Source organism: Aphanomyces astaci (assembly GCF_000520075.1).
Source record: "Aphanomyces astaci strain APO3 unplaced genomic scaffold supercont1.80, whole genome shotgun sequence".
NCBI classification, from domain to species: Eukaryota; Oomycota; class Saprolegniomycetes; order Saprolegniales; family Verrucalvaceae; genus Aphanomyces; species Aphanomyces astaci.
Window position 1 is genome coordinate 235,005 of NW_009798343.1, and position 24,629 is coordinate 259,633.

The window sequence follows — 24,629 nt, forward strand, 5'->3', positions numbered from 1 at the left end:
CGCCCATGGTGTGGGATTGTAACCTTCAAGTGTTCTGATTGGGTAGGCTAAAAATAGATTGGCCAATGAAATCGCCAACGAAAAGATCGACTTCCCCTATTTCAGAAGCAGAGCTAAAAATACATGTTGGACGACGTTGAGGTTGTGCATTTGTCGACGGTCTCGCTGCTGCACTGACCTCCCACAGTGTCTGCCGTCTGCCATTTCAACACATTTACACCAAACATGACCGACTTCGCTTCGAGGAACTCGCTGTCCATCTCCACAGACTTCAACAACGGCGGCGGTAGTGGCGGCGGTGAAGCCAAGGACACCACGGCATCGGCGGACGTGAGCTTCTTCGACAAGGCTGCCATGATGATCGCGACCAAGTTCGCTAAAGATGGCGACGACGCACCTCACGCCAACCCGACATGGGGGTCTGTGATCAAGCGCGACAAGTTTCAAGATATGGACCTGCTCGAAAGCGGCAACGCCCGCGAATACATCACCGAAGACAGTTTGAGTCCCACCAGTGCCAAATCGTGGACGTACAGCACAGTCCACCGTATCAACAAGACCCAGTACAAGTACGTCGTCGCGATGCTTGTCTGTGGCTAACATGGGGCTACGTTTAGGATGTTCTGGAACAACGATCAGTTCCTTCTCAGCGCCAAGCAGCACAACGGCATGTTTTACATTTCCCAGTACGAGCACTTTGGCGAGTCGTCCGCCGACAGCTCGAGCGCCGTGCCCACGTCTCATTATTGCGCAGTGCTCAAGTACGCGACTGTTGCTGTTGTTGGAATGTGGGCTATACATCATATACCAACGATTCCTCGTATAGGCGCACCACCGACAACAGCTTCAAGCTATACAATTGTGGTTGCGAAGGGTGCGATCAAGGGTTTAGCAAGTACACGTGCAGCAACGACCATGAAACCTCGAGCAACTTTGGATTCACGGAAGAAGCGGGGGAGGGCGCGGACCGCCAGCTGCTCGCCGACATTTCGCACTTCACCAAGGTGGTCAGCGGCATCTCGAGCGAAATGCGATGCCTGAGCGTCGTGATTCCAGCCGTGATGGAGGACAGTCGGTCGCGGGTGATCTGGTGTCCGCGCATGTGCCGCAGCGATACCCCATCGGGCGGCACCCCCCGGACGTCGGCCAAGACGGAGCTCGTGACGTCGCCGTCTCCACATGGAAAGAAGACCAAGTTCACGTTTGAGACCCCCGTGAGCGACCGTGTTAAACTCGTGAGCAAGCTGCCGTCGTGGTGCAGCGAAGTGAACAGCTTGATCATGAAGTTCCACGGCGGGCGGATCCGAGAAGCGTCGGCGAAAAACTTCATGCTCGTCTTGGACGACGACGACGACAAGGCTGTGTTTCAATTTGGCAAGTTCTCCAAGTCGAAATTTAGCCTCGACTTTCGATACCCCCTTGCCCCCATCCAAGCATTTGCCATCGGCCTCAGCTCGTGCTCGTGGAGTGCCAAGTCCAAACTCAACAACTAGACGCTGTTATTTACCCTCCGATCCTCATGCATTAGTAAACACAAAGAAACGATTTCCCACGCACATATATTATTGACATATTCCACCAAGTTGTATTCGGAACTTGGAGGGGAGAGTTCATTTTTCTGGAAATTGAATTCCAGCTTATATGTATGTATTGATTGTCCTTGTACTCAAAATTTGGGCTTTTGTGCTGATTCGCCAAATCAATCAATCCATTCTTTGTAGTACTGACTTTTGTATGTCCAGTGTAAGAGTGGATTTGATTGGCCACTTGGTTATTGTTGTGGGTTTTGATTGGTCGTATATCGATTCTCTGCCGATTTGGTTTTTATGTTCATTTGATTGAGCACCCCCACTCCAATTTCGAATATATCGACTTACAATAAATACAATAAATACAGTACTGTATTCTACTGTACTTCGAAGTATATAGTACTGGCGTAATATTCCATAGGAACGCGGAATAACCCAACTCGTTCACAGTAAACGTTTGCGAACTCCTGCATTTGAAAATTGGTAATTAGCTGTAAGTGGCTCCAATTACTCCCAAATTAAATGGCAATTATTACGGGGAACGTTCGTTCTTTGTACTATTTGGTTATGTGTTTAGCATATTCGGCAACTGGCCGAGCACTGTGGGGGATGCAACTTTGGTCGCCCAGTCCAGGGATCGACAAGACTTCAAAATCTGCACCACATGCAATGGCAACACTTCGTCCTGTTGCAGGCCCACGCTTAATACTCTCTATACCCCCGTCATGATGGGATTTATTAGCAACACTCTGATAGAACGCATACACTACTACGTACCTGCAAGGCGTCTTCGGGCCATTTCGTAGCGTTGATGGCTTGGCCAACGTGAGCATCTTGCTTGAGAAGCATCCACAGACAACGGCACAGTCCCGTGGACTGGGGCAACTGCGTGAGCCACACGCAGCTAGATGCGTTTGTTTCTAGCAACGCCGCCAGCAACGCGCCCAAGATGTCGTCTTCTAAGTCAACTTCGACCGCCACCAGCTAGAACAAAAAACATTCCAATTCAACCCAATCTTACAACCACAAATCAGAGGATATATACTATATAAATCGTACCAACGACAACAGCTGTGAGTTCAACGCTGGCTCGTCCATGGCCAATTCGAGCACGCGCTGCATAAAGGTCACGGCGGTGGCCGACTGCAGGGCCACAAACATGGCTTCGCATAGCACTGGCACCACCTCGAGTCGGAATTCCGAGCCGTTGGCATCGCCGCTTGGTTGATCAGAAGTGGCGGCAGCTGGTCCTTTCCGCTTCTTTAGCGTTGACATCCATTCCTACGCTCCACGCCATGTGGTTTACAAATCAAAATATATGTCGACACAGAAAGTATTCGACGATGGATAGTATTGTGTTTATATATTCTAAACTGGAGCGACACATGGAGAATAGTTGAATCGACGCATCCAAATGTACACAAGAGCCAATCAGATTGAAGAAACCCATCATCAACATCGAATTAGTGTGTGGCTTAAATTAGTGTGAATACATCGCCACAGGACAGCAACTTTGTACATACAAAATTCAAAGAATCGATAGATACATTTGGCGAGTCAGCACACAAGTCAACCAGATTTTGGGTAATAGAAACACAATATGTTGTTTTACATAGATCGCGCACAACACCATGGGTGGCGGCGGCGTGTCACCAGCAGCTGCCGCTCCCGCAACAACCAACTGGTGCAGCGTCCACACGACTTTGGCATACAAAATCGCACTGGTAGGTTCCATCTGTCCTTGAAACGTCGGCCAGTGCTGCTCCAACTTGACCACAAGCGACGAAGCCACGTCACTGAGGTCGCACAGCTTGGCCAGTTCGTTTAGGCACACCAGCAGCAGTGCCACGTTTGTTCGATGGATGCTACGATACACCAAATATAACAAGTAAACACTATATATCAACGGATACTAGTGGTACCGTTTCGGACGCAACTGGTCGAGTAACGAATCGACAAACGTCAGGGCTTCGCCCCATCGCACCAGGCACTGCAGGACGCCCACAAGCAGCAGCTTGTTGGACGAGCACTCGAATTCCGCCATGGCGTCCAGCGCACGCAATACAAACTGATCTTTCATCGACGTCGGCACGTGCGAAATCACGTGCCACGTGCCTGCCACCACTACAAAAAATTAATAAATATAAAAATACATAAATCCCAACGTCAAGTCTTGAGGTACGTTCGTTCCAAAGCAAGTGTCGTCGATCCACTCGAACAAAATCGAAAAGAGCATTTTCAATGTGTTGACGAATTTTAAAAAATAAAAACGAAACTATTGTGCTTTCGAGTGAAATTTCGTGTGGTGGCGTGGTTTCTCGTTGGAATTTAAATCGATTTGATTGGCTACCTCAGAAGAGCTCAAAATTATTAGCCAATCAAAACCTTTTCAATGAAATTCAACCAATCAGATCGATTGTGGATCGGTTTGGTTTGCGCGATTCGATTGCACCCCCTCCCCAAATTTGTATCAAATCGACAATACAACAACTGCAAACATTGCGTCAACCAATCTCGTGTTTTAAATACAATTTAAAATTAAAATTTAAAATAAATTCAAAATGAGAGAGTCAATTTTGTGAGCACTAGTTGGAGTGAATACACCATCGATGGAAGCAATCAATGCGACATGTCGATCGACGACTACAAAATCACACCCGCACACAGTGTTGACCATTGACCAATCTCCTGTTTTGAAATATAGTTTAAATATATATATATATATATATATATATATTGTGCTTTCGAGTGAAATTTCGTGCTTTGGCGTGGCTTCTCGTTGGAATTTAAATCGATTTGATTGGCTACCTCAGATGAGCTCAAAATTATTAGCCAATCAAAACCTTCTCAATAAAATTCAACAACCAATCGATTGTGGATCGGTTTGGTCGGTGCGATTCGATTGCACCCCCTCCCCAAATTTGTACTATTAAATCGACAATAAATATATATATATACATCGATTCCATTTTGAGCACCCAAGTCAGACATACCCGACGGATACGCAGAAAACGACTCGAGAATCGTGTGCAGTCTGTCCGGGTGCACCTGATCCTGAATGAACCGGCGGCAGTCGGCGTATCGTTTGCTGTGCATCAAAGGCTTCTGGATGCTTTCAAGCAGATCCACCACGACCCACACTACCCCATTGGCCAAGTCTGAGTTGTCACTTCCGCCTTGACAAGACACGAAATGAAGCAGCAGCACCACCAGTTTACACACGGCGCCCACAGACGAGAAATGCACGACGTGTCGGTAGAACACCCGACTGGCCACCGGATGCTCCTCAATCAGACTCAGCGTCCGAGCGACTTGGGCGTCGTCCGACGCCCCCTAGTTGAAACAAAAAACTATTAAAAAAGATATATTTACAAAATGTAATCATTATTGAAACGAGTATCCAAATAAAATGTGCTACTAATAGTAGGGAGAGTTTGGATGTCAAAAAATGGCCAACGTCGATCGGCGATAGGTTGGAAATTTCATCCGAATCGGCAAAACGTGAACAATTTTCTGTCTGGATTCAAAATATTGCCAAATATCACGTTTTTGGCCGAAAATATCACGTTTTGAGCCAAAAATAAATAGCAACTTTTTTTCGGATAGTTAACAATAACTGAGAATCGTCTTTCGAAATCCGTTTGACCCAGACAGTGAAACATAGGCGACAACCAAATTCTCCTTTGAAACCAAATTTTGTACAAATATATTAATTGAGCAGAAAATGGAGTGTGTGTGATCCAGACCAATCCTTATTTTTATATAAATCGCCCCATTAGCCCATGCATTCAGTCTTGGACTTTTAATTTACATCCAAGTAGGCAAGAATAGATTTATATATATACTCGGGATTCAAACAACTGTCGCAGCGACCGACCACAGCTTGTGTGCTTGGATACAAAACCTCTCACTTCTAATTAATTTTGCTTTTCCGTTTGGAGTTAAAGGAGTTTTCATAGGATTATTGTCGATTTGATACAAATTTGGGGAGGGGGTGCAATCGAATCTCGCCGACCAAACCGATCCACAATCGATCTGATTGGTTGAATTTCATTGATAAGGTTTTGATTGGCTAATAATTTTGAGCTCATCTGAGGTAGCCAATCAAATCGATTTAAATTCCAACGAGAAACCACACCACAATACGAAATTTCACTCGAAAGCACAATAGCTGGAATATAATTATCTGTGACCCCAGCCTGCATGTAGAAGATAAACAACAAAAATAGACATAAACAGTACACACCCACCTATAAATATTTACAACCGCTCAATCCAACACACAACTTGGTTGCAGTAGTACGCGGATGACATATATATAAATACCTGGGGAAAATACGACCGCAAGAACAAATTCGTGATCGGTTTGGCCACGGACGGCCGCGCCGCGTCCATAACCAGGCGCAGCAAACAAGAGTCCACAGGCGCAATGTCGTAAAAGTGCATGTTCCGGATGCTCTTGACGCGAACGAGGAGTCGGCAGAACGCCGCTCGGACTGTCTCTTGCTTGTCGTTCAAGTATGGCGCGAGCTATGCATGTACCACACATGTTGATATTATATGCTCTCGTCAGCCAAACATTGGAGTTTTGTGCTGTGATTAAAAAGCCCATCGATCGATATTCTGTACAAATTCTGCATGTAATAAACACGTCCAAATCATATACGAATTCGATGTTTAAAGGAATGGGTGAATTTGATTGGTCCCTTGATTATTGTTCTGTATTTTGATTGGTCGATTGTCTGTCGATGATGATTTGAATTTGACAATTGTAGTGTTGTTCGCACGAATCAAAATATAGTGTATGACAAAAATTAGTGTGATTTTGACGCAACCATCGATCGGATACAAACTTCACTACTAACATGTAAACATATCGATCGATGGATTTGGAACCACATTGTTCAATACTAGTAGTAGTACTAGTAGTAGGATTACCTTGGGGAGGAGGGACTTGAGCACGGCATGGCTGAGGTGGTTGTCCAAAATGAGGGGCAGGCCTTGCAACACTGCGACGCGGACGGCCGTCGAGGCCGTGTCTTGTACGAGTTCAAATAGCCAAAACAAAAACTGCTGGATCGATTCGTGCGGGATGACTTCCCAGTACAAGCTCAGCACCTACCATCACCACATGTAGTAATACTAGTACTAGTACTAGTAGTAGTACATACCTTGGCCAACCCATGGACAGCCACGACCCGCGTCGCCGGCGATGTATCCTGGACCAGAAGCAGCATCCCGTCCACTTGTTTCTGCAGGAGCGCGTCCGTGTCTTCCTTGGACGCGGATTTATTCCCATCCAAATGGAACTTTTGATATGGAAACCCTTGGAATAGCACGATCGCCGCTTGCTTTCGCACTTGGTCGTTGGTGGCACTGAGCCCGCGCCACAACATGGGCTCCACGAGCCGGTATAGCATCGGATCACACACTTGCTTGGCTTCAAAGAATGCCTACGACATATATATTAATATATATATTAATATATATTTGGTAGAAATACCTCGAGCAACGCATGCAACTTTGTGCACAGCGACGCCGTGGAAACGTAAATCGCATGGTACAAGTACGGTTGGATGCAGTCTTCTTCGAGTTTCAGCAACGACGGCAACTCGTTCAAGTAGGCCGTGTGCCACGCCTAGAAATATATATTACTGTAGTATAAACATGTATATATTTCTGGATATTTTTAATATTTCTAGATATTAATATATATATCATTGTTTCTAGATATATATATATATATATATATATCCAGATATATTTCCAGATATAGATATGTATATTTATATATTTAAGTATTTCTAGATATTAATATATATACCATTATTTATCATTATTTATAGATATATACATATTTCTAGATATAGATATATATCCAGATATATTTCCAGATATAGATGTATATTTATATCCATAGATATGTAGTATCGGGAAATATAAAAGTATATACCTTAAAATACACTAGGCCGTAGCGCTTGACGACAGACTTTTTCTGGGTCGGTACTTGGTTCCGAATGGTTTCGTGGATGTCGTCCATAAAGGACGCGTCCAAGTGAAACAGGTCGCTCAAGATAGCCACGCCGTCGTTGGACTTGAGAAACGCGGGAGAGACAAAGCACCGCAGGAGCAGGTCCTTGAGCAAGCTAGAAGGAAGACGTCCATCGGGATGGAGACATGGGAAAGGACTAACGGATAGAGAAGGACGTACCGACTACTCGTGTCCTCAAAGTCGAGAAGCGACAGCGCGTCCTGCACATCTCGAAGTCGCTTGACGGCCGACACGGTCTCACCATCCAGCGCTTGCACGACAAGGTACGGGATGAGTTGAGGGATCACAGCTTCCGCGCGTGACGCATGGCTGATCCAGAACGCTTCGCAGCACTGTGCGATCGCGTCTTGCGCGTCCGGGCTACAGTAGAAAGGATTGTACAAGAGATACATCGTCCAACGTACGTGGCTTGCAGGAGGTGGCCGTGGAGATGCACAATCACGTCGCTGAGTGCAAAGACGACAGAAGTCGGTAACGAGTCGCGCAAGCTCCAACACAAGCATGTCAAGCATGCCGTGATGTGGAGATCGACCAGTGGAAGGCGCATGTACTCGCACAAGTGCTGCCACTGTGCCGTCGACATCGCATCCAGTCCTTCCTTCCACTCCAAGCTGTGATCTTCATTTTTCTCGGAAAGGCATTCAGCAGCGAACACGCGCAGGAATTCCTTGCAATGCCCGTCCTTTGCCATCGCCACAAGGGCCTTCTGCATGGCCGGACGCATGCTGTTTGACGAAGCTGAAATTCAAATGGACCAATCACAGCCGTTCCCACTTGTCTGGAAGTTATCCGGAAACGTCGTGTTTCACAATTCAAATTGGTCCGTCGCAGTCATCGCGGAAGGATGCAGGAAGGCTGCATTGAGGTACGGTAGCGACAGCAATGGGACATTGCACGTCTCGAACACGTCACTACCCCATCGAACTTATAGCTCCTTTGCTACTCACGAGTGTTACGAGACACACAGAGGCATCACGACCTCGCAGCCCATATTGGACCACGACCGTTAGAAAGGCGATGAGTCTTATTGCATTTCAGATTGTCAGTACAGTAGTATTATTGGTTGTGAAAAGGGAGCGAACTCTTACCCACCGTTAGAGTTATATATAGATTGTAACTGCCTCGTTGGGACGGCGGCGCCGCCCCCATTACGAGAGTTTTGTTTCACCAGCTGGGTCAATGCAGCAACAAGGCGACAGCAGCAGCGACGCTCCGCTGTGTTCTAGCGGATGCGGCTTCTTTGGGAACCCTGCTTGTCATGGCATGTGCTCAGTGTGTTGGAAAAAGGGCAGCCCCAAAGCTCCGTTGGACGCATCGGCAGAGCAAGTGTCAGAGCCAGACGCGGTCGTCCCACCAACAACTGCAGAAACGACAGAGCCGGCCGCAGCGACTGAAGAAGGAGCCGAGAAGCTACCAGTTCAGACCAACAAGGCCCGGTGCTGGGCATGCAACAAGAAGGTCGGGCTCACGGGCATCGAATGTCGATGCGGCTACGTGTATTGCGGAACCCACCGGTATGCAGACCAACACGAGTGCTCGTTCGACCACAAGGCAGCCGACATGGCGGAACTGGCCAAGCGAAACCCTGGTGGCGGTCATTTCAACAAAGTAGACAAACTCTAGCCAGGCTAACAATCGCAAAAGAATGGGGTTGACAGGTATAAATACTAGTATTAATATGTAGTACTATTAATAGTAGTAATAGTGAAAAACGTTGCACCTTCGCTATTCATGGTGCACGTCTTGATTGGAATACACGTTACTCTGAAGTAGCAGCGACAGTGGCAACAATCTGTAGCATTAACCCGCCTAACGTTAGTAGAAAAAAGTACTCCAATCTCCCGAATCGCCTCATATTACGTACTTTAGCTTGGCCACAATACTATTAATACTATTACTAGTATACATACTAGTTTCCGGTAGTACTAGTACTATTATAGGTATTCTTTCTGAAGTGTACTGTTGCTGTAACGTTAGTACGTATTGTGCTTTTCACCTTTTTTGGCTAATCCACAGCTAAAACCCTCCTTTAATAATTTTTCATCATAAGATAAGCTTAAAGAAGGGTAATTTTACGGATTGGGACATACATGGTTTAACGGATAGCAATAGATCAAGCAGTACTGATTGGCTAATAGTTATTGGAGGCTGTAGTCTTATTCTTATTCAAGTTGTTTGGCCATTTCAAAGTGGCCAAACATTTTGTTTTACGATGATCAGCATTGACATGCGTTGACGGTGTGTTGTACTCGTTCAAGTATACGGTATCGACCTTGATGTCGTACGGTTGATCCTTGGCATGTCCCGGCGATCTGTTTCAAGGTACAATGCCATGTTCAAGTCCAAAGGGCACGTTACTGGTGGCCGAAAACGTGCACAGGCTCACCGGTGGCCAGCAGCCGTGAATGATTGGGTGAAAGCTTACGCGGTCTCTCACCCTTGCTTCTACATCGAGGAATCAAAGAGTCAATTCAACATCAATTTCCGTCATTAAACAACGTGCCGGCCGCAACAATTTGTCGTGCACTCATGCATGACCTAGGCTTGACTCGAAAAGGTATGTAGTTATTATGATTTTTGAGTCAATGTTATTATTGAATATTTATGTAGTCCTTCAAAAGTGAGCAAGGGAAGCTGCTGATTTCGAACTGCGGGACTACTACGGCCGACTGCAACCATACTCCCCGATCAACTTGTTTTCGTTGACGAGACTTCAAAGGATGGCCGCAACGCGCTTCGAAAGTATGCGTGGTCGAAACGGAACACCAAAGCAATAGTGGAATTGCCATTTGCGCGAAATGAAAGAGTGTCAGCTCTGGCTGCGTTCACGACGTCAGGATTTTTAACCTGGGAGTATACTGATGGTAATTATGAAATATAATCATTCTTTTTATGATTTGATATTTAAGTAACTATATTTCAATAGGGACGTTTGACCGTGAAAAGTTCCACGGTGCGATGGTCAAAAGTATCATTCCGTACTTGAACGCCTAGCCCCTACCACGCTCGATTTTAATTTTGGACAATGCGAAGATCCACATGTACAACGAGCTACAAGAGGCCGTCCACAGCAAAGGCGCGTTACTATTCGTTTTGCCGTCGTATTCACCACAACTAAATCCAATCGAAGTTGGATTTAGTTTGTTAAAGCGGTGGATTACCAAATACCTTTGAGCATTTCGAATGAATATTCGATCTGTATTAGATGTAGCATTTGTGGAATGCACAAAAAAAAATGATAGCATTGGCCATAATTTGTACCGCCACTGTGGTTATGAATGATTCAACTCAGTTGGAAAAAGAAATGCTTTTAATGTAATAAAAAAAGTTTGATGCATTATTCGCTTTATTTATGATTATTCGTGGTCAATGTGATCTATATCGTCAACATTATGACTCGGAATGCGAACATCACCGACAAATGGTTCTCGAAATATGGGTGTCACATCAAACGGAGGAATTCCCAAAATTAATCGGAGGTCTTCGACAGCAATGAAACACTCAACTGGGGGGCTCGACAACGTTCCCAAGCGTATGCGCACCATACGGTACGTCTCGGCTTGCGCGCTTACTTCTCGACGTCGCGCTTCAGAGTGTTCGGCCGCCATTCGGTCGATATGACCAAGCTGTTGCATTGTCGCGTTGTTGGGGATGCTTATCCGTGTTGCTGCTGGCAAACGTGCTGTCACAACGGACGCATAATTCGTCTGGAGTAGACCGAGCTCCATGTGATGTTCTTGCATATAACTTGCCACACGAGCCGCCGAAGTCTCGATGTTGTGGGCGGTTGCGCGTCTAATTCCTGCACTTTCGGTGCTTTTGTCTATATAGTTTGTGTAAAATATTAGTACAGTATGTGTAAAATATTAGTACAGTATGTGTTGAAGTATATTGTTATTTGAGTTGAAAATATTACCAATGTACACGAAAAGCAACACAGCAAACGATGCTTGGCCATTTCGGACCTTGTTTGCATTTTCCCACACTTGCAGGATGACCTCATTGTAATTATCTATGGTGAGTTTGGTGTACTTATCTTGCGTTGTGTTTGCGGCTGTTTTTACATATATATCCTTGGCCGTGGCTGGGTCCCAAAGTAGTTTCGAGTTTGCAGGCTCTGCATGATGCACAGCGACAATGGAGGTGATTGCGTCGACAAGCATGGCGCTGACAACTCCAAATGACGATGTCTTGCTCAGGTTGAGCTCGACTGGCTGACCAACTCTGGTGCGGCTTTTGCCTAAGGGTTTCCCAACCTTTGCAGCAAGTCGGCATCGAAACGAGTCTGGCAGCGGGATCATTGCACGTTCAGGTCGTTGTTTAAACTGCTTGTTCTCAACAGGTTTGATCTATTAATAATAATAAGGACGTTGGATTATTTTAGTATGAATGCCATTATGAGCTTTATCATGGGGAGCTGCATAGTATTATTTATAGAGGTAAATTAGGGGCAAAACAGGTGAAAAGCACAATACTTCGTACAACAGTTAGTTATTGGTAGATGCCTTGTTGGTAATCAATCATAGCCATTCGAGTTAGTATTCTATTAATAGTACATAATTTAAGACAGTACTGATAGTACTGTCTTAAATTATGTACGGAGGAAGTATTTAAATACTTCCTCCGTTTCAGAATGCTATAGTGGGTTTACGGGACGGAACATATTTTATGACGTATATTCGCTACTTGTCCCTAATTAGGCTTGCTTTGTAGCCTATTCCATGTGGAACAAGGACATATTTTTTGTTTACAGTTAACTTTATTCGCAGTCGAGGATGAGATCGACTCCATACAAGAAAGTATAATCAGATGTTTTTACTTTAAATATCGGCCATTCATTCATTTCTGGTCCAATTGTGGGGATTGTAGGCTCAAACGACTCGTATTGATGCGTAGATATAGCTAGCTATCGTCCAAATCGTCTAAATCACTCTGCATACCGTGGTATCTATGTTGCAAGATTCGGAAGACCTGGTCGTGGAGCGTTTTTCGTACACAACCATGGGGAAACATGAACAACAGCACTTCGAACTCGCGAGTAAGTCAATAATAACCACTATGAATGCATCTATTCCTTTGTTATAGCCAATGCTATTGCAAATCTTATCAACCTGGTGCTTGTGCAAACTACCCTTTATAGTAGTTCCATCAATATGCTAAGGGCTCCTCTGGATACAATGTCAAAACATTATGCCATAATGGGTTTTGAGATTTTGTACTTTTTGACCAAAATACCAAAAAACATTATTTGAGAAACCGTCTGGATCCACATGATGAAACTGTCATCTCGCTGAAATTTGATTGCGCGCGAAAGTTGCACGCAGCTCGGATGAAGCTACAACTATGTGCGTTCCAACAGCGCCTTCGACGACGCCGACGATGGATCATGGTTGCGTACATGGCATACCACTATTCAGCCTACCTGCTGAAGACATCCTGCTGAAGACATCCAAACGCGTCTCTGTCTTGACTGGGGCCATGTGGGTGTCTGAAATGCTCCAGGCAACGAGGATGCCTTCATCAAAACCTTTCGGCATTCCGTGGACTCGACTTAGACCTCGAGGAACGTTGCGATATACGCGGCACACGACGAGTCTTGATTTGAGCTGTTGCATCGTGAACGGTGGGCCTTGAGGGTGGCAATGGTTGAGCTTCTTGAGCGCCTCCATCCACGCCTCCACTGCGCGCACGTTTCCCAACCACGACCGCTTGGTACACAAGCTCCTTAAGAGATGTCGAGGTCGTCCGTCCAAAGTCCCATGATTCACTCCTGAGGTTGACAACGATCTTTCGAAATGCGCCGTTTTCGACGAAACTGGTTTGATAGACTGTCTTTACATGAGAAATGGACCTTTTCGGTCTATTTTCTTATGCCATAATTTCGTCCTTTTTGGCCTTCAATTTTGGAATAAAAGCATTGTATTTTGTGGTACAGTACGGGAACAAAGGTTAAGACATTTAAAAAATTGGATGTAGCAACGACGCAACGTTTGCGAGAGTTCCCAAGTTTGGATCCAGCACTTTGAAACTGATGGGGAAGCCTTCTGTACTACCTGGGGCGTCGAAAGTTAATCAGTGCGCTCCGCAGACAACGATTTCATATATTCCGTCCGGAACCCGAAATAAGACACAAAAGTAAAATCGCATTATTTCATGTAGTTATGCACGGATTCCATCCTAGTAAGGCGTCAAGGCACCGTTTGACTCGATCACAGCGACACAGCGTCTTGGCATGGAGTCAACAAGACGTTGATTGATTGCAACGTCGATCTTGGACCATTCGTGCTTAATGGCCAAAATGAGGGCTTCCACGCTGTGGTATTGCTTCCCCCCGGCGTAAATGCCGCGAACGAGTATCCCCCACAGGTTTTCGATTGGATTTAAGTCCGGGGAGAGGGCGGGGTGCTCAAACATGTTGACATTTTGGCTGGTCAGGAACTCCATGGTTTCCTTCGATCGATGGATCGAGGCCCCGTCTTGCATGAAGGTGAAGTCACCCTTGTAGATTTGGTGCGCAAAGGGAAAGAGGTAGTCCTGGAGGGTCCAGATGTACTTGCAAGAGTTCTGGTTGCCCTCCAGGAAAGCAAGCTCGGTCGCCCCGTCGGAAGAAAACCCGGCCCAAACCATGACACTGCGGCCCCCGAATTTGCGAGAGAAAAAAGACTCCTTGGGATGGCGGAGGTCACGCCAGTAGCACTGTAGCCCATCCGGGCCATCCAGGTTGAACTTTTTCTCGTCGGACCAGATGATGGTGGACCAGGACGGGGGGGACTCAAGGTGTTTTTTCGCGTATTTCAGCCGCGCCTCCATGTGAGCCTTGGTCAAGAGGGGGGTGGCGTTACGCTTGACGTACTCGAAGCAAGTGTTGTCCTTGAGCATGTGACGGACCCAGTGTGGCGACACGGTCAAATTGAGGTCACGAACGATTGTTGTCGCGGTTGCGCCAGTCTTGGAGGCAGTTCGGAAAATTTGGCGAACGTCGTTGACGCTCAATTTTGATGGTCGGCCGCCCTTGAAACGTTTGTCGTAGTTTTCAGGGTCCTTGAGGTAGTTACTGATGGCAGTTCGAGAGACGCCAAGGCTTTGAGCCATGAACTGCACGGTTTGTCGGTGCTGCTTCCAGACAACGATTTGTCCCTTCTGGAATTCGTTCAGTTGCTTGCCGCGACCCATGAGATGTTGTTTAGACTGCAGAAGAAGTGTTTTGTGGTGTGCATGTAAGTTTTCAGCGGTCATGGTATAGTGGTTTTTGCATTAGAGGACGATATGTGCATTGTCCTATTCTGGCTTCCGAGGCCGAAAAGGCTAGCCAGCGGCTCTACCAAAATCCAAATCGCATTTTCGAATACAGCTCATTGCATGCGGTAGAGTATCCTGAAACGTCTCCCGTGATCTAAATTTAGCCCCAGACGGTGTCAAAGTGACTTCGTTTATCATGAATTTCGTGATGTCTTAAAATTTGTTCCCGTACTGTATCCAGACGACAAAAATTGACGAATTTGTCATTTCTACATTATATGGAGAAATTCGCTATTTAATGACATAAAATGTAGCATCCAGAGGAGCCCTAAACATTGCGTTGAATGATCTGAAATCTGAGCCAAGTGTCGTGATGCCTTATGGGACAAAAGCAGTATATGTCAATAGAAGCCTTGTGCATTTGTATTTCATGATATAGGTCTTCTTATCGAAGATTATATCGATTTGATCTGTGCTTTCCCATGACTGTGTGCGTCACATCCTCATCCGGTTGGTCGTAAAAATGTTAATTTGAATAAAATACGAAATATATCAGAAATATATCAGATCCTAGTGCAACTACCAATACAATTTCCAAGTATAGACCTCACTCAAAAATTCCCACAATAGTATATTGTGGATTCGGTACAGATTTCCGTCGAATCGAATCTCGTCGTGGAATCGAATCACGAATCGACGCTATTGGCTAATCCCCAAGTTCGAGTGAATTTAATTCGCTCTTACAGAAAGGACAAGTATATTCAACCAATCAGAACTCCAGCGTGATTCAAAATTGATTAGACAAACCGTGCGAATTTTGGAAGTTTATAGTGAATTCACAACATTCTTGTGCAGTTTATATCGTGGTACTGTCCATATCCAACGTCTGTGAATGCAGTGAAAATGCAATCAACACAACGACTGGCCAGATGTATGCAAGTGCAGTTCTGTCATCCTCGCGTGTGCGTTAGACCCCCTTTCATGATAGGTCTGGGACTGTACAGTACAGTATTGTACTATATAGTAGTTCACAATGTACCCAGATTCGTGGCAGAGGTGTCTCACTCCTGTCGACATCTATCCATGGAAGCCCTTCAGATCCTGGGACGACTTTTAGGTCAGTGCTTGAGGAACTATAACCCCAAAATATATGCAAAATTTATCTTGTGATTTTTAATTTTATACAATGTAGTAGTTGCAATTTATGCAAACATAGTCCTCACTCTGCCACGTAGCCACGTTGGGACCGCATACTAATAATTTCATCGTTTTGATTGGCCAGACAGTTCATATTCAACCAATCAGAACCACAGGATGGGATTAATCAGGGCCGAGCCTTGTTAAGTGCATCGTACGTTTAAACTATATAACGCAATAAACAGGATGTTGCCATGAATATTTAATTAATACAATACGTATGTGTACGAACATAGGATTTTACTATAATACGACGATGTACTGTCGGATTTGACCTATATAACGTGCTTTTCTTGACGTTCGGACTTTATAGGACCACAGATGCAACACCCTTTTTTAATTTGGGGTTGCCAAAGTCGTTTTTCTTCCGTCTATCCCTCGTCGACAACTCCATGACGACGACTCCTTCGACGACCGCCGCCGCGACTACCGCCGTGATCAATGCAAACATCGAATGCATGAATCTCCTCCAAGGTTACGACGTGGTCATCGTATGCTGCTCCACGCCGATGCAAGCGCAGTACTGGCAGAATCGCCTGATGGCCACTCGCGGCGAGATCTCTCCTGAGAACATGAAGGTGATCGCAGTGTACGAAGACTGGGTGGGTGGCGCAGGGAACGGTCTCGGCACGCTTTATGCGTATCAAAAAGCAGTGGCGGAAGGCAAAGCCGTGTACGGGGCCGACTTCGACTTGACCGAGCAACTGAAGGCTGGCACTGTTTCCGTGGCTCTGTATCACACTGCCGGCAAAGGCACTCGGTTGGCACCGTTGCCAGGCAGCGAAAACAACAACAAACCGGGGGTCAAATTGCCTGCCATGCTCACGATCGATGACAAAGTGGTGCCGATGACGATTTTGGAAGCCGTGATCAAGCAGACAGGTGTGTATGCCGCGAGCCGACGGGGCCGCTTGTCCGTGTACTGGGGTGACCAAGTGTTTATCCCGTCTGCGCCGGTGCAATACACGCCAGTCCATCACATCGACATTTTGGCGACGCTGGCACCGATGCCGACTGAGGCCGAGTGGAAAGCCAAGGGGTTGGACAAGTATGGACTTATCGCCGTGAACGACGACAACCAGGCGGCGCAAGTGGACAAGGTGAGCCATGCCACTGCTCGACGACTCCTGAGCGACTTTGGCCACCTCAAGTCTGTGGGCACGTCATTGGGGTCGTTCTCGGTGGACCACGACATCTTGATTGCATTGTTGGGCGAGTTCGACGCCGAATTGCAGCAAAAGACGGCCAAACTGGACACGGATCCTCACTTTTGGATGCCATTCACGCTGCCCAAGCAGTCTTACATTGAACTCATGGTGCAAAAAGGCGTCCAGCAAGCGTTTGCGACCGTGCATTATGAACGGATGCAAGCGCTGCTCCACCGTTTCTACTCGACGCGCCGAGAAAAGCTGGGGCTGTTTGGGTGTGTCGACGTAGGGTCGGCCGCGTACTGGTGGGACTATGGCCAGCTCAAGTATTACCTCAAGAACAACGTGCTGGTCACGGAAGACTCGACCGAGGCGACGGCGCTGCGGCTCTTTCTCGGCATTTCAAACCCGTTGATGTGGAGCGAGCTCGGCCCAGGCATGGTGTTTGACCAGGTGGCGGTCCTCGGCAGCAAGATCACCAAGGGCACGATTCGGCGCTCAGTCTTGTCGGGGGTCACGGCCACCTCTGTCACGATTGAAGACTCGATCCTGATCAACGTGACTGCGCACAGCATTAGCGCCAAGCAGTGTGTGCTGTACAACGTCACATCTGAAGACCTCAAGGGTCTGCAGCTGGACGCCGGGTCTGTGGTCGTGGGCGTGCACTTGCCCAACGGCGACAAGCTTGTGGTGGAATCCCACTTGAATATCTGCGGAGGCGATGCGTGGAAGGTGATCCTGGACCAGAACGAGCACTCGTTTGAGCAGATTTACCATCTCAACGAAGAAGCCGACGTGGCCGAGATTGAAAAACTCGTGCGCGACGAACACATGCGTGTGCGGGAACTTATCCACCCCACGAATTAGACGACTCACATATATACATGTTCGCGACGTGTGATGTAAAAAGTAAAATCCAACCATGCAATATGATTTGCCATGGTGAAGGGGGGGGGGTCGTTGGAATAACGTTAGTTGTGTACTATATAGTGCTTTCAAGCTAAATTTGGTATTTTCTGTAGATTCGTCAAATCCACCTGAAATCGTCGAGCGTCATTTTAATTGAACTAACTATACTCACTGTGACTCGTCATTGTGATATGGAGGAGCACCGGATATGCCTGTAATTTGATTGGTCGAAAGTTTTGTTTGGAAAATCTCATTCGCTACTTCGTTCCGTCGATTACTACGTGAATTTTGCTTCGTCGATTCGATTGGCAGCCCCAGTCCATTTTGAAATCGAAATGGACCAATATTAATACTACGTAGTACTACTTAATAGTACGTCGTAGGTACTACGTAGTACAGCAGTAGTATTCTTACATTGTAGTTTTAATAATAGGTTGATATTGTTCTTTTCAAATTTGCCTATAATAAGGCATTGATGAAATCGCCAACTAATAGAGCAAAGGAGTATGATTGGCTACAAAGAATAAAAGTTGCAATTTGATTGGCTAAAAGATTGATTGCGTAGTCGCAAAGATACCTCTTCAACTTAGTTTTATATGAAATTTCGAAGGTCCGGCGATTGTTCGGCGGTTGATTCAACCAACCACTGGAGGAAATTTTGAGTAAAACAAACAATATCACCGCACAAATATTCACGAACGATGGAGCTACGCAAACAGTGGTAAACCAGTCAATTTGACCATTTTGGAGGGATTGTCGAAATCACAAACAAATCAACAAAGCAGTATGATTGGCTGTAACGTAATCCATATTGTCGTATGATTGGCTAGAGAAAACGAAGAAACCTCTTGGATACATATTATATTTCGCAGGTTCCCGTAAATTCCCGGATAATAGTAAAATTATCCGTAACTTCAAATAGTACTTGGAGTAGTACACTAACGTTAACAGTAAGTAGTTGAAAATTACGGTGGTGCACTTACAGTAACGTAAACCAACGTACAGGTCGATTATTGAGGTCGTTACTGCAACTGTATGACGCTGTTAAGCACGGCCTACATGCATGGCAATGTATGTTCCAATCGCACGGATCCCGTCGGTAGCCATGCTCCCAAAAAAAGAAGGTAGCATGGGTGAGATGTGGGGCGCCAGCGGCTCCTTGATCACCGTCACATCGACGTTTTGGCGCTTCAACCGGCCAACGAGTTGGTCGATTTCATTCGCAAACACTTCTTTGCCGCCATAGTGTACTAGCAATGGCCCACACTTTTCAAAGTCCCCGGTCAACGGGCCCAACTACAAAGCAATCAGTCCTCCCCCCCCTGTGATGTCAACAGGTATTAATCTGTTATGTTTACTGTAAACTAGAGCCACATGGAGAATAAACAACCAAATCGACAGAAGGATATAGCCAATCAGACTGGAGGAAACTATCATCAACGTCAAATTAGTGTGTGAATTCAATTGGGGGTGTGCTACCAATCACCTTTTTACATACAAAATTCAAAGAATCGATCGTAGATTTGGCGATTCAGCATAAAAGTCCATATTATGGGTAAGAGGAGAATACCGAAGGGTCGATGTCGACGTGTTCTGGCTGCCAGTCGTCGATGTAATGCTGGATGTTGGCCAAACTCACAAAGTCCGTCGAGCTGTTGGTGATGTATGTGGCCGGAGGTGGACACAAGTTCGGCATGCACCACGGCGACACGGCCACGGACGCTACTGGTTTGCGTAGATGCGACCACTCTAAAACCAATGTGAGATACGGTGGCCAAACGAATACCAAACCTCGAGCCTTCAACGCCAACAGAACTTGCAGCAGCAAGTGACCACCCGCGGAATCCCCCAACAGCAGGATGGGCTTGTTGCTGCCTTGGGCTAAATATGAATACGCAGCCAACGCTTCATCAAGCTGCGTGGGGAACTACCAAAGTATATCATATCGATACGACTTGGCCACGATGGTGAGTGTCGTACCTTGGCATCCGGGGCGAGCGAGTATTCCAGGGCAAGCACTCCAACTCGCTTGCCGCTGGCAGTACTCGCGTGGACTTGAATCGCATGGACGGCCAATGCATACGTCTCCGCCGTGCACAGTGCGTATCCTCCGCCTACGTATGTCGTCATGAAAATGTACACTGCGTGTGTCGCATGGGAGATAACGTTCCATGGAGGTAGAGGACGGTGGCATCAAAGTCGGTCGTCGGTCGTCCGTACCACACACCGTTGAACCCCGCAGCTTGCATGGGGACGAGTGGTGTCCGGAGCTGCAGGTTGGCCAGGTAGATCAACGTCCGTTCATTCCTCCGAGCCGACGCATGGTCCGTGAACGTCGAATACTTCAAGAATGCGACCGCGATCTCTTGCTGAATCGTCCATCCCAACACTGGTGGCTTGTATCCCAGGAGTCGCTTGAGGGGGACGATCACGATCAATGCAAAGAGTTTTCCGAAGCACTGGGCTAACGATATCGGGCGCCGCCGCGGCAAGCTCACTTCGTCCTTGGTCGCAGTTGCTGTCATTATATTGTGGATGATAATGGATACGTATCCGGAAATCCACAATTCGACGATGGGGCATTTGACGTGTGTGAAATGGACAGCTGCAGACTTTTATACGCAACACAATGCGTTTATCGTACCGCGGGCCTACGATCCCTTTAACAACTTCATTCGAACAAGTCCGTCGAGATATGGCGTTGGGTTTGTGACTCGAGGCACTCGAACAAGTGAGTGAGCAGGGGGCTCCTGAGCGCCGCCTGCGTAATTCTGACTTGCAAGTGGATACAGGTGATTCAACCAATCAGCTTCGAGTAAAAATTTAAAGGTTGTGTTGTTGTTGACAATTCAACATGGCATGCAATGAGAAGCTGATCTGTCGTTGCCATGTCGTTGATGATTTCAAGCAAGTGAACAACTGGATACTAGTAGCCGAGCTTGACCTCAAAGTACTGTTAGAACTGATATTAATCAGCCGTTTCGAACTGGGGGGGAGATCAGTATTTGTCTATACAGCACGTAGCTATGGATACAATGTGGCTGCGTGGGTTGCTATCATAACACTCGGATGCAAAGCAAACCGGAAGAATTTACCCATGCCGCCTGGCAAGCCAGGTGGATTTACAAGGAGTCATATTTGACATACCAATACATGTCCTTCGGAAATAGTACAGTATTCTGGTCTGAGATACTATTAATAGTACTTCTTTTACTCCGGAGTAACGTTACTGAGTTAATCCGTCGGGTAAGTACGGATACGACATTTCTCCGTTTGGTAAGGGTGCGTCTGGTAACCGGAATTATTTACTGTTAGGCCCAAAACGCCATTTTGAGGCCGAATTCAACAAATCTGATCAAAATTGAAACATGTCTTGCTTGACAACAGTTTTAACCCAATCCAATACCAGTATGTACTGTTAATACGACGTGGGATTTACTCGTTGAAGAGGTCCAAAACGCCATATTACAAAATGGACCGTTTACCTCCATTTTGAAACTGGCATTTTGGTTAATCCCATATTGCGAGAAAATGGAATATTCTCTTTTTAAAGTTACCAGACGCACCCTAAGTACACGATTGTATTAATTTAAATTCACCTAGCTACGAGCTTTAGCTACGTCGCGGAGATTCGATATCGTAGCTATAAAGCTGTGGAAGCAGCGGAATGACAGCATAGCTGAGGTGTAGTTGCACATCTGCTTCGAACTTCCCTTGACATCCACATACAGACCATAATTTATTAGAGCATCTCCACCGCATCCCCAAATATATTTGTCCCCATCCCTAAATTAGAGCCAGTTCACTGTTTTTGGGATGTCTTCATAAAATCTTCCGTTTTGGTAGCTGTCCCCTTCCCAATTGTCCTGAAGCCGGAAGTGCATGGTATGACATCGAGAGGCTGCCAAGTTCACTCTGGAACGGATTTATGAACGATGTTTGCCTCTCTCTAGTTGTAGTTAACTTTTCAGATGTTACGGCGGTATGGCATGTCGATGGTGACCATCGCCTTGCTAACGTTATTGAGTTTCCCAAGGTCGGTGATGTCGGTACTTGCAAGCCTACTTGACCACTGCGATTCTGTAATCCCACGCACCAAGTTATAGAGTGTAATTGTTGCTGCGGACTCGACTCTTGTCCGATATCCGCGACCGCATAGCGTTATGCGGTTGCGCCTCTTGGACAAACCCGCGTCCGCCGCAGCGATATCGGCCAGATATCGCTGTATCAATGAATGCTGGTGACTCTCGTTCAGCCACATCGTTCGCGTGCCCGACGGCGGTGAGACGTGGTTCACGATACCGACCGCCAGTCGCTGTGTCCAAACCCGACATTGGGAAACTGCACGAATGGACTTGCTTTTTCCATACAAATCCTAGTATATTTGTTGTGACAATTAGTTGGGATATGATATCCCAATAATAGTGTGCAATTTTCGGGACAAAGTGGATGTCCAACCCCAAATTTGGTTTTCGGGACATCCGGTGGGGAAGATTTTGTCCCATGTGATGACCCATTATCGAGTTAGGACATATTTGGGGATGCGGTGGAGATGCTCTTACAGCTTCATCCATGAGGCTTCACTGGTACCTGATGGTCCCCTTGTCGGTTCTGTCTGGGGTGTCGTCGTCTGTCCTTTGGATATCGCAGGTAGCAGCTTCATGCTGCACCCCCCCCCTTGAGAATGCATCTTGACAGGCGAGCTATTTGACGGCATTGAGCTCGCAGCAGCAGCACGACCAACTTCTCTCTTAGGCAAAATGCTTCATCCATGTCCCCTTTCTCAAGTATGGAGTAAACATAGAATGCAACAATCTCATTGTGCTAGTAGCTACATGGCATGTTGCGAAGTACTCGTTTGTAAATGGCGTCCTACGCGAGTTTGCTCCCAACCGGTGTGGATTGGCTGTGAAGTGATGTACTACTGTTATTACAGCACGCACCCAATAAACGGGTCTTTTCAGCTCTATGTTTACATCAGCCGGTGGGGATGCTCTAAAGGTCGTAGCTATGTACGTGAATTTCAAGTACTGGTAGTTGATACATCGTGTACTTACCAAACGGAGGAATGTCGCATTTGTACTTATTCACACTCCTTTATTCCACACAGAAAAATATTACTACCGGTATTAATAAGATTCTAGTATGTTGCAGTTTGCAGCCTTGACATCGTGGCATGCCGGAGAACCTCCGCCGACCCGGTTACACAGATCTCTTCAGTAAGGATTGTTATGCAGCTTCTATCACATCCCATGCACCTCTCGTGTCTGCTATTGTTGATGCTCATTCATGTGCATGCAGCAATGATGGCGACGTCCAAACTCTCGCCGGCAGTGGCGTCGCTGGTCTTATCACAGAATGGCTCCATGGGACCAGTGGTGGTGGAGTTTGCCGCGTTGCCAGCATTCGAAGCCAATGCGCTGGCCGCCCTGCCACGGGCGGAACGGCTCAAGGCTGTTACAACCCACCTGCAACGCGCAACTGGTCGGCTACGGCGGACATGGCACCGCCGTGACCGCGGCCGCGGTAGGGGGCTCCCGCGCGGGCTCCGAGGCGTGGCTCCAGGTGCCACGTGAATCGCATGCGCTGCGTGTCGTGACGGCGGCTGCACGGAGCGAGCGCTGACTGCCTGCGCACAATTCATGCTGTGTCCGTCGTCCGTACATGGTTCAACAGAGCAATGTGGCTTGGCGCCTCATGTGATCGTGAACGGATGGCACACTTCCAACTCGGACTGGTTCACTCCCATGCTGGTCGCGTGGACTCACGGCGGCATCGTGCCCGTGTTTGGCAGCGGCGTCACCCGACCACCAACCAACGGCGGAGCCATCGCCCAACAATAATGCGGCACCATCTCTGGACCCGCCAGCTCGCCGTTAGCTACTTCAGTCGCGGCTACCACCGACGTCAACGCCGTCACGTCGTTCAGTCGGCTAGGCCCGGCAGAGGACCGACGCGTCAAGCCCGACATGGCGGCCCCGGTCAGGGGGTGCCCACCGCGGATGCCACCGCACCGTACGTCTTGTGCAGTGGCGCGTCCTTGGCCGCTGCGTATACGGCGGGCGTCATCGCCCTGTATTTATCAGCCTCTCCGCAAGCCACGTATGAGGATGTATTTATAGCGTTGGCCGCCACGACGACGGCGGCCTGTCAGACAAAAAAGTGCCCAATAATGTGGCGGGGCTGTTGAATGTATGGAATGCGCTCAAGGCATTTGTTGTCGTGGCACCTCCCGTAGTAAACGTCACGACGACGAATGCTCCCAAAACTACTGCCGCCACTTCGAAGATGCCAAACAACACCACCTACTTCACCGCATGAAACAACGCTGTCGCAGATCCGAGCGAGGAAACGATAGTAACGTTATTTGAGGGCCATGACAATTATATGGCAATTGTCGGGTGGTTGCATGTTCAAGGCGATCGTACGTACGTACTAGTATGTACGTGTATAATGGTAGCGTAAATAAGGAACAAGCGTGTTGTGAGAGAGCCCAACTTTGACTTCATGGACTAATTAATATAACGTTACATACCCCCCCCCTTACTGGGACCA

At 47.0% G+C, this 24,629-nt stretch overlaps 6 protein-coding genes across 9 annotated transcripts; 4 read left to right on the top strand and 2 right to left on the bottom strand.

Moving 5' to 3' along the window:
- The first annotated feature begins 125 nt into the window (after window positions 1-125).
- On the top strand, window positions 126-1,610 carry H257_16129 (hypothetical protein). The gene is made up of 3 exons (XM_009844462.1): window positions 126-569; window positions 618-761; window positions 827-1,610. Exons 1-3 carry the CDS (start codon window positions 226-228, stop codon window positions 1,491-1,493), a joined length of 1,155 nt encoding a protein of 384 aa, XP_009842764.1. The 5' UTR covers window positions 126-225; the 3' UTR covers window positions 1,494-1,610.
- Window positions 1,611-2,029: 419 nt separating this feature from the next.
- Window positions 2,030-8,317, bottom strand: H257_16130 (hypothetical protein). Of its 3 annotated transcripts, XM_009844465.1 has the most exons (13): window positions 7,986-8,317; window positions 7,741-7,941; window positions 7,483-7,675; window positions 7,033-7,167; window positions 6,701-6,982; window positions 6,468-6,647; window positions 5,856-6,059; window positions 4,523-4,862; window positions 3,452-3,653; window positions 3,142-3,394; window positions 2,589-2,810; window positions 2,307-2,513; window positions 2,030-2,241 (listed from the first exon to the last, which is right to left on the bottom strand). In XM_009844465.1, exons 1-13 carry the CDS (start codon window positions 8,303-8,305, stop codon window positions 2,095-2,097), a joined length of 2,886 nt encoding a protein of 961 aa, XP_009842767.1. In that variant the 5' UTR covers window positions 8,306-8,317; the 3' UTR covers window positions 2,030-2,094. The 3 variants fall into 3 exon arrangements, with proteins under 3 accessions (XP_009842767.1, XP_009842765.1, XP_009842766.1); XM_009844463.1 differs by lacking the exons at window positions 7,741-7,941; window positions 7,986-8,317 and having other exon boundaries at window positions 7,483-7,707; XM_009844464.1 differs by lacking the exons at window positions 2,030-2,241; window positions 2,307-2,513; window positions 2,589-2,810 and having other exon boundaries at window positions 3,047-3,394.
- Window positions 8,318-8,645: 328 nt separating this feature from the next.
- H257_16131 (hypothetical protein) lies at window positions 8,646-9,302 on the top strand. Its single transcript, XM_009844466.1, has one exon. The coding sequence runs from the start codon at window positions 8,761-8,763 to the stop codon at window positions 9,202-9,204; it is 444 nt and encodes a 147-aa protein (XP_009842768.1). The 5' UTR covers window positions 8,646-8,760; the 3' UTR covers window positions 9,205-9,302.
- A 7,073-nt stretch (window positions 9,303-16,375) lies between these two features.
- Window positions 16,376-18,132, top strand: H257_16132 (hypothetical protein). Its single transcript, XM_009844467.1, has one exon. It carries the CDS (start codon window positions 16,410-16,412, stop codon window positions 18,030-18,032), a length of 1,623 nt encoding a protein of 540 aa, XP_009842769.1. The 5' UTR covers window positions 16,376-16,409; the 3' UTR covers window positions 18,033-18,132.
- Window positions 18,133-19,042: 910 nt separating this feature from the next.
- On the bottom strand, window positions 19,043-20,794 carry H257_16133. 2 transcript variants are annotated; one of them, XM_009844468.1, is made up of 4 exons: window positions 20,055-20,794; window positions 19,866-20,001; window positions 19,645-19,823; window positions 19,043-19,370 (listed from the first exon to the last, which is right to left on the bottom strand). In XM_009844468.1, exons 1-4 carry the CDS (start codon window positions 20,202-20,204, stop codon window positions 19,119-19,121), a joined length of 717 nt encoding a protein of 238 aa, XP_009842770.1. In that variant the 5' UTR covers window positions 20,205-20,794; the 3' UTR covers window positions 19,043-19,118. The 2 variants fall into 2 exon arrangements, with proteins under 2 accessions (XP_009842770.1, XP_009842771.1); XM_009844469.1 differs by having other exon boundaries at window positions 19,645-20,001.
- Window positions 20,795-23,380: 2,586 nt separating this feature from the next.
- Window positions 23,381-24,395, top strand: H257_16134 (hypothetical protein; the record flags this gene model as incomplete). The annotated part of the gene is made up of 4 exons (XM_009844470.1): window positions 23,381-23,639; window positions 23,751-23,872; window positions 23,944-24,149; window positions 24,197-24,395. The coding sequence occupies 4 exons, from the start codon at window positions 23,381-23,383 to the stop codon at window positions 24,393-24,395; spliced, it is 786 nt and encodes a 261-aa protein (XP_009842772.1).
- Window positions 24,396-24,629: the final 234 nt, after the last annotated feature.

Excerpts from the sequence above, each read along its gene's own strand:
- H257_16132 (XM_009844467.1), top strand. The coding sequence starts at position 16,410 with ATGACGACGACTCCTTCGACGACCGCCGCCGCGACTACCGCCGTGATC.
- H257_16129 (XM_009844462.1), top strand. The coding sequence starts at position 226 with ATGACCGACTTCGCTTCGAGGAACTCGCTGTCCATCTCCACAGACTTC. Across the intron at positions 570-617 it reads ATCAACAAGACCCAGTACAA|GATGTTCTGGAACAACGATC; the intron begins GTACGTCGTCGC and ends GGCTACGTTTAG. Across the intron at positions 762-826 it reads CATTATTGCGCAGTGCTCAA|GCGCACCACCGACAACAGCT; the intron begins GTACGCGACTGT and ends TTCCTCGTATAG.
- H257_16133 (XM_009844469.1), bottom strand. The coding sequence starts at position 20,204 with ATGACGACATACGTAGGCGGAGGATACGCACTGTGCACGGCGGAGACG. Across the intron at positions 20,002-20,054 it reads CGCTCGCCCCGGATGCCAAG|TTCCCCACGCAGCTTGATGA; the intron begins GTACGACACTCA and ends ATACTTTGGTAG. Across the intron at positions 19,371-19,644 it reads ACGTCGACATCGACCCTTCG|TTGGGCCCGTTGACCGGGGA; the intron begins GTATTCTCCTCT and ends ATTGCTTTGTAG.
- H257_16131 (XM_009844466.1), top strand. The coding sequence starts at position 8,761 with ATGCAGCAACAAGGCGACAGCAGCAGCGACGCTCCGCTGTGTTCTAGC.
- H257_16130 (XM_009844465.1), bottom strand. The coding sequence starts at position 8,305 with ATGCGTCCGGCCATGCAGAAGGCCCTTGTGGCGATGGCAAAGGACGGG. Across the intron at positions 7,676-7,740 it reads TTTGAGGACACGAGTAGTCG|CTTGCTCAAGGACCTGCTCC; the intron begins GTACGTCCTTCT and ends TCTTCCTTCTAG. Across the intron at positions 2,514-2,588 it reads ACTCACAGCTGTTGTCGTTG|CTGGTGGCGGTCGAAGTTGA; the intron begins GTACGATTTATA and ends TTTTTGTTCTAG.